This window comes from Mytilus trossulus, chromosome 8 (genome assembly GCF_036588685.1).
Source record: "Mytilus trossulus isolate FHL-02 chromosome 8, PNRI_Mtr1.1.1.hap1, whole genome shotgun sequence".
Lineage (NCBI taxonomy): Eukaryota > Metazoa > Mollusca > Bivalvia > Mytilida > Mytilidae > Mytilus > Mytilus trossulus.
This window is the reverse complement of record NC_086380.1, coordinates 32470041-32479007: the sequence shown is the minus strand read 5'-3', so window position 1 is coordinate 32479007 and position 8967 is coordinate 32470041. Positions and strand designations below refer to the sequence as shown.

Sequence of the window (8967 nt, the reverse complement as noted above, 5' to 3'; positions counted from 1 at the left end):
TTACTAAGATTTACGAAAAATTGTTAAAAATTGACTATAAAGGGCAATAACTCCTAAAGGGGTCAACTGACCATTTCAGTCATGTTAACTTATTTATAAATCTTACTTTGCTGAACATTATTGCAGTTTACAGTTTATCTCTATCTATAATAATATTCAAGATAATAACCAAAAACAGCAAAATTTACTTAAAATTACCAATTCAGGGGCAGCAACCCAACAACAAGTTGTCTGATTCATCTGAAAATTTCAGGGCAGGTAGATCTTGACCTAAAGAACAGTTTTATCCCATGTCAGATTTGCTCTAAATGCTTTGGTGTTTGAGTTATAAGCCAAAAACTGCATTTTCCCCCTATGTTCTATTTTTAGCTGTGGCGGCCATCTTGGTTGGTTGGCCTGGTCATGCCACCCATTTTTTAAACAAGATACCCCAAAGATAGTTGTGGCCAAGTTTGGTTTAATTTGGCCCAGTTGTTTCAGAGAAGATTTTTGTAAAAGATTACTTACATTTACGAAAAATAGTTAAAAATTGACTATAAAGGGCAATAACTCCTAAAGGGGTCAACTGACCATTTCGGTCATGTGACTTATTTGTAAATCTTACTTTGCTGAACATTATTGCTGTTTACAACTTATCTCTATCTATAATAATATTCAAGATAATAACCAAAAACAGCAAAATTTCCTTAAAATTACCAATTATGGGGCAGCAACCCAACAACGGGTTGTCCGATTCATCTAAAAATTTCAGGGCAGATAGATCTTGACCTAATGAACAATTCTACCCACGTCAGATTTGCTCTATATGCTTTGGTTTTTGAGTTATAAGCCAAAAACTGCATTTTACCCCTATGTTCTATTTTTAGCTGTGGCGGCCATCTTGGTTGGTTGACAAATTTCAGAGGAATGATTTTTGTAAAAGTTAAAAACGACGACGTATGACGAAGGACGACGACAGATGCAAAGTGATGGGAAAAGTTCACTTGGCCCTGTGAGCCAGGTGAGCTTAAAACGGTAAACAAAAAATCCCCCCCCCCCCCCCCCCCCCAAACTTTTTGAAACACCCTAGGAGCAAAAACCCTTAAACTCAATCCCATGCTTTCCATTGCAGTATTGAACCTTGTAGTACAATTTCAGAGAGATCCATACACTTAAACACAAGTTATTGTCATGATTGTTTGGAAACTAGAAACATGCTTCTTTTGGGCCCTTTTTTGGCCCCTTTTTCCTACATATTTTGGGCAATTAACACAAAACTTAATCCCAGCCTCCACTTTGCTGTATGGTTCATTGTGGTACAATTTCAGAGGGATCCATACAATTACACATAAGTTATTGTCTTGAAACTAGAAAAATGCTTGTTTTGACCCCTTTTTGGCCCTTAATTCCTAAACTTTGGACCGGCCCTATGATTTCAGAGCAATTGAAATACTTCTACGCAAGTTATTATCCTGCAACTAGAAAAATGCTTGTTGTGGGCCCCTTTTGGGCTTCTTATTATATTGGTTGGGACCATCATCCCCAAAATCAATCCCAACCTTCCTTTTGTGGTATTGAACCTTCTGAAAAATTTCATGAAGATCTATTTACTTAAACTAAAGTTATTATCCGGAAACCAATGTGTCTTCGGACGACGAAGGCGTAGACGACACAGACGACATCATACCATAATAAGATTCCAACTGAGAGATCACTCATGAACTTCAAAAGTAGTGAGAGTGAGTGCCTCCACATGGTAAGTGACTTAAGTGTCATGCATTAACTGCTATACAAATCAACATTTATATTAATACTTGGAAAGCACAATATTTAGAAATCAACAAATTAATCTACAAATATGTTGCTGGATTTGAAGCAGGTTGGAATATTGATGTGTCATACTTGTAGTTGACACAGATGTATGTTAAGCATGAAGTGGCAAATTAAATGCATATTAAAGGTAAGAACATGATACTGTGATATAAGTATAAACCCTGCTTTGTACTAGACTGACACTTACTGACAGCAAGAGGACTTGTAATCACATCTAAACACATAATGACTCAGAGGCAACCAGTCACTGCTTTTACTCCTGTATGCTGCATGCTAAGTGGAGAAGAAGAAAATATCAATTTTCAAGTCTTTGATTGGACCTGGTGGGGGAATTTTAAGTTATGACATCCCTCCCTCGTGGCATATAAGCTACTTCTTCAAGTTGCCTTAAATTTATAAAACATAACAAAAATATATGTATCTCTATATTTTATTTCACATATTCAATGAAAAACAGCTGTATTTCACATTAAGAAAGAAATTTATACATCTTGTACTACTGAACATATGAAATATTAGAACAGAATACATTCCTGATCACTTCTGCATTAAAATTTCTTATTCATCACAACTCAAAATATCCATCTCAAACACAAAGGATTGTGGGTATATTTTCATATTAATTCGTGAGGTTATAAAAAGATAATATGGTAGAAACACCTCCAAAATAGATAGATAAATAACCTTTAAAAAAAAATAGATTGTGCATGTATTAGTTTAATCAATTTCATCTTTGATTATTTAAGAAATATATATCAAATCTTAATATTCAGTGCTTGCAATCATCCTGGTAAATATCATCTTCAAGGAGTGATATTTTGGCTATTTATGACCTTCTCCCCCTCCCCTGCATTCCAATATAAATCTCCTCACCCCCATGATTTTAGTGTAATGTAGAAATTTACCAAACCCATCAAATAAGTCGCCTTAAACATAAATTCTATATTATCAATATATGTGCACTACCGGTATATCAAAATGAGACAATAATTATATGTACTTTTATAAGTTTATTTATCAGTTATGTTCTACAGTAGGTCCGAGTACACAGTTATAGTCCTTTGATTTTCGTTGTCCACAAATATAGTCCTTAATATGGACAGTGTGATTATTACTTGCCAATTTTTGTTATACCCCTTCCAAATTTATTTCTTCATGTTTTATTCATCATATAGCAAGAAGGGGGGTGAAAAGACACTGTAAAAACATTTGGGTCATAAATATTAATGTGAAGTAGTGATTAGGTCCAGCTTAATAAGGTAAAAAATTATTACTTCGGAAGCTGTCAAAAGATTTCAAGACCCCCTTAACATGAAATTGTCCATATTTCGAGTTAGAGCAGATGAAGTTTTCTATAATTTTTATATAATTTGTCCCAAAAGTAAATCATTACACTGTAAAAATATTATAGAGAAAGCACAGGTGGGATTTTTTTAATTTTCATTTATTGTCTAAAAGAAATGCACTACGAAATAACTGTGTACTCGGACCAGTAGAATTCATACGTCAAATGTTACTCTATTAGCTTGGAATTCATCAATCCAATTTAAATTTATCAGAGCAATATACAGAAAGAAAAAAAATCGGGTGACGAAACGAAAAAAAACACCACTTCATGAAGAACTTCTTTAATTCTTGAATATAAGTAATCTCAATTGAACCTGGAAAATATCAAATTAAAAACTGGATAATTTTTGTGTTTAGCTCTTAGTTTATTAAAAAAAAAAAAGAAGTGAAGGTACAAATTGTCAAAACATGTATTTTTTATTCTGTCATGTGGTTTTGCAATTCTTAATGTTTCCTTTCAATTTATAAAATAAACATTTTCAGTAAATATCATGAATATGTGATTCACTTTTGAAGATCTAAACCTTACCCCATATCCAAACTCCCAGTGAATTTCATTTTTGAACATGTAAGACATCACCTAATTGAAGATGTAATTGTCTAAGATTTTGACAACACTCATTAGGGCACAAGTATATCTCTGAAATGAATTGTGGAAGATGAAAACTAAATAACAAACATTATACTTAAATTAACAAAATCTGTGCAACAAAACACGGTCAATAAAAACAATGAGCACATGGCACACATTATTATTCCTGCACACAGTTCAAACAGGTGTTTTATGAAAACACAGAATTACACAGACACATCATACATTTTTATGCTAGCACAAAGTCACAAAGTTAATGAAAACAGAAAATTCTTCCCTAAACTAAAATTTCTGGTGTTTTGCAAATCTTGAAAATTATTTTCAACTTGTCATAACTGAAAGGGTTAAAGAATCAAAATACTTTGGCTTATGCAGTGTTTTCCACATGAAATTTCAACTTAACTGTGCAACTGCATTTTTTATTAAAGAAGAGGAGAATTAGACATTTAACAAAGAAAAGATTTATCGAAATTTGCAAAAATAAAGTACCTTTGATGAAATTCTTAGAAAAGTCCTGTAAAACTGGAGTAATATGAAATAACAGAGTTTAAAATGATTTAAAATAGTCTATTGGAAAACACTGCTTAAATTAAAGGTATATTTCAAGTCGTTCATGTCAGGAAATGGTCATCTTGTATGTAAGTTGCAGTCTTATTGTTTTATTTATAGTGGTAGGTAATTTTAGGATAATGACAGGAAATACAAACTCCAATAATTTACTGTCTAATTCTGAATGAAGATTTTAAATCATTTTCCTGAGTTTCTTTTAGACTGGATTCACAAAATTTGTGAGGATTTCAAGACTTTTTGTCAAAGATATTTAACAATAACTTCTCTACACAGAAGTGAAAAACTTAAATCATGGTAAAATCTAACAAACTTAAATCAACATCATATAAAATCATTTTTTTAAGACTGTCAAAAATAAACATGATTCTTTTCATATCATCGCAAATATACAAAATAAATAAATAATGATCCTAACTAAACTCACATATTCTTAATAAATATTGTTTATGATAAGGCAATGAATTCATTGGAAATTTATATTTCATAACTTGAATTTTACTCTACGAAAAAAACTATATGAAAAATAATGAGACTTTCAAAGTAAATTGGTTTCAAATACGCTTCATGTGTAATACTTTTTTGTATGAAATTCATGCTGGTCAAATATGTAAGCTAACATTTTACAATGGTTATTGACATAGCAAAACAGGGGCAAATCATGTGCAGAATTTAAAATTATTGCTTCAAAATTTCAATGGAAAATTATTTAACAGGGGGGTGTATAATTTTGGTAACCCTGAAAGTGCTAGAACTCTTCATTTTGAAATCAAAGTTGATAAAAAAAAAAAGATAAAAAAAAGCACACATAACCTAAAAGGTGTAGATTTTAGTAACATCTATTCTTGAATATTTCAATTGGGGGATTAGATCATCTTTATGTGTTGGTATACTATGCTAGTTGTTACAAATAGCAAAAGGAAAATGGTTAATACTTGTATGTTCATATAAAAACAATCAAAACATGATTTTGACTTATTGGAACATATTATGTCTTAATACTCTTTATCATATTCATAATTTTAGATCTGCTTTAATTTCTTTATTGTTAACATTTCATTTGAAAACATAATGTATGCTGAGCTTTATAATAGATGCTTTTGTTTTAAAGAATATTATTCATCTTGGTAATTTTATAATTTCAAAAGGGACCAATTTTCACCAGACATAATACTAATAGGATTTGAATTTTATCAAGTATTGATCACTTTATATATAGAATAAATTGAGATTCATAAGTAAAGGAGTTACAAAACAAATTATCTGTTATCTACAACACAAATAACAATGCCATAGAAAATATAAAATATTACACGTTTCCTTTCTAGTGACTAGAAATTGACACCAAAATGCTGTTAGCACTTATCAATAGAGCACACAATGAAATTTTAATTAGTAATTCACAAATTTTGACTTCATAATAAACAATTAAAAAAAGATAGTTCTGTATAAAGTAAATTGACAAAAACACTGAACTCCAAGAAAAATTCAAAATGAACTCTGTAGTTCATTCTTATGCCCTGATGTCATTAATTCAACATGATCTGATTACTTGGGTTATTGAAATGAATTACTATCTTACACTTGGATTGTTAAGTATCCAGAATAGCGCAAGTCTTAACACTTATCATCATAATACAATAATATTCAATAAATTGGTCATTCACTTATATTACATAAATAACTTAACAAAAACTTTAAGAAAATAACAAAAAATTATAAAGAAAAAATGTCTATCTTTTATACCTTTTTACATTTCAAATCTGTTTTTTTTTATGACTACCATCATAATCATTTAAAAATTTCAACAATAAAACATAATATATATTAAGATATAAATAGATATAATGAAATTAAAAACAAACTGCAACAAAGTATAAAAATAATATCTATGTAATCATATTTATTTTCTATATAATCCTATCTTTTTACTTTGTAATTTTTACTTTATAATTATGTTTTGACTATGTAATCATATTTTGACTATGTAGTAATATCAATTTACTATGTAATCATATCAATTTACCATGTAATCATATTTTGACTATGTAACCATATTTAAACAATAAAATACTTTCAGTTATTCTGAGGATAGACAGAGAATACCATGAGACAGAAAATAAACAAATTAATCATACAACTTTCATAAAATATTATTAGGAGTTGACTGCATCTAAGAAAAAGGACCTGCACCCTCAAATTATATACTTGTATATACTTTCATTTATTAAATCAATTAACCAAGTGTAAATATATATATATATATATATATATATAAATATATGTAACATTGACACACATGCTCTTTCTTTCAGTTCACATTCTACATTCATACACACTTATTTGATAAAACACATAAATATCAAATCCTTAAAATACACTAATCAGCACACTTACTAGCAGTGAACAAACGAAAATGCTAGAAAAGTTCAAGTTTGTTTATATATGAACATAGCTACCACTAATAAAAGCGTTAAAACCAAATCATTTTATTTGCTGGTCCACAATAATACAATATCAAACATTTGATATGTTAATGGTTTCCATAGCAACTGTACTGGTCACCAAAGCATATAAGCTGGAACCCGTTTTAGTTCTCCGAACTTGCGACAGGACACAACATTTAGCTAGCTTGGTGATAAGAGCCAAGGATAACAGTGCTATACAACATCAGGTTTACTTCTTTGTCTGAAAAAGATGAAGTTCAAGATTATAGTGCTATACAACATCAGGTTTACTTCTTTGTCTGAAAAAGATTAAGTTCAAGATTACAGTGTTATACAACATCAGGTTTACTTCTTTGTCTGAAAAAGATAAAGTTCAAGATTACCGTGCTTTATAACATCAGGTTAACCTCTTTGTCTGAAAAAGATGAAGTTCAAGATTACAGTGCTATACAACATCAGGTTAACTTCTTTATCTGAAAAAGATGAAGTTCAAGATTACAGTGCTTTATAACATCAGGTTTACTTCTTTGTCTGAAAAAGATTAAGTTTAAGATTACAGTGCTTTATAACATCAGGTTTACTTCTTTGTCTGAAAAAGATGAAGTTTAAGATTACAGTGCTATACAACATCAGGTTTACTTCTATCTGAAAAAAAAGACAAAAGTTCAAGATAAGCTAGCATCATGAAATGATTGTGTGTTTACTTTTGTAAATATGAAAGATATGGTTTTGAGATTTCAATATCAGTTTCCATTCGGTCCTGAAAAACTTTGAAGAAAAAATATAGCATATCACAAGATTAACTTCTTTCAATTCATTCTAGAGAGAAAAAAAAACACTATGTCTTGAATAGCAATAACTTAATAAATACCATGTAAAAACAACTTAATAAAATAAACATTAAGCAAAGGTTCTGTGGTAATTGACTTAAAATGGATTGACGAATATGGTCACAATGAAAACAATTATCTGGATGCCACTTTTTAGCTTTTTAATAATTTACCATGGTGTTAACTAGTAGCATTTCTTGGTGATCAGCAGTTTTTTAAAGGAAAATAAACCAATGCACACTGACTCATATTGAATATATGTTGTCCAGCAAAAGGTTTGTACATTACTGACCAATACAGTTAGTCTTGTCAAAGCTATTAACATTTAAAACTATACAGGCTGTGCTGACTACTTCTTTTAGAGCATGCTTTCTCTATATCCATACATTGCATTTTTTCAAATGCTCAAAGCCTGCTATTCTAAATTGTTCATTCATTATTGTTCATTCTGAAGTAACTCTCATGCATTTTGTTGACATGGGTGAACTCTCAATCTAATTTTCAACAAATACATGATTTCTAGAGGTTGTATGCAGAATATATCAAAACCTCAAAATCATAGGCGGATCCTGGGGGAGGGGGCCTGGGGGACCCGCCCCCTCCTTTCGTGGGAAAAAATTTGTTGATCATATAGGTTATCACTGAAGCGTGGACAGAGCAGGCTCCTCCTTACAACAATTTCTGGATCCGCCACTGAAAAGCAAATGACTGTGAATATAAATTTTCCTCAACTATTTGACAATGGGTACAGACAAGATAAATGTATCACCGTATATCTTTTATACACTGATTGTAGTCATGTTGATTTTGAATCTAGACTCTTTGTTTTTTTATAATGTCTTCATCTGGCTTTTTACTCATCTTTTAGTAAGTAAGGACTATTCTACCAATAAAGTCCAAAGAAAGAACATACTCTTTATAAAATAGATCAAACTACAGGTACACTGGATAAATTCAAATGTAAGATTTTTTTTCTTCCATAATGACAATCTGCTATCTTTTTTACATAAAACTGATGAAGCTTTTTTTCTTCAAAACTATCTAAATTGAACTACTTTATTTGGAGATAAGAAATTTCATATACTAATGGTTCAGTCTCCATACCATATTTCAACAGTTAACATTCATAATTTCCAGTAACAGCATGGTTTTCAGAATTTAACATTTTATACACACAGATTCTTGATTAATATAAAATTTGTGAATAAAGTATTACAGAACCTTAATTTGACCCAAATATTGCTGTAATTTCACCTTTATAACATTCTTTTTTTAACTTGAAAAAGGGGGAGGGGGTCTGAACCCATGCCTGTTATGGATATGAGGGTTTACTTTCAAACACTATATTGTTGGTAAACACTCAATGTCTTTA

The 8967-nt window shown here is 30.4% G+C and overlaps 1 protein-coding gene across 5 annotated transcripts in view; it reads right to left on the bottom strand.

Moving 5' to 3' along the window:
- Positions 1-2228: 2228 nt before the first annotated feature.
- The window catches only part of LOC134680826 (huntingtin-interacting protein 1-like), a 52717-nt gene continuing 45978 nt past the window's right edge, over positions 2229-8967 (bottom strand). For 2 of the 5 annotated variants that reach the window (XM_063540070.1, XM_063540066.1), the window contains one exon: positions 2229-7006. Coding sequence is in view for 4 of the 5 variants with exons in the window: in XM_063540066.1 (XP_063396136.1) it covers positions 6995-7006 (12 nt within the window). In the remaining variant the exon portion in view is untranslated. The other 3 variants (XM_063540068.1, XM_063540069.1, XM_063540067.1) reach the window with 3 other exon arrangements.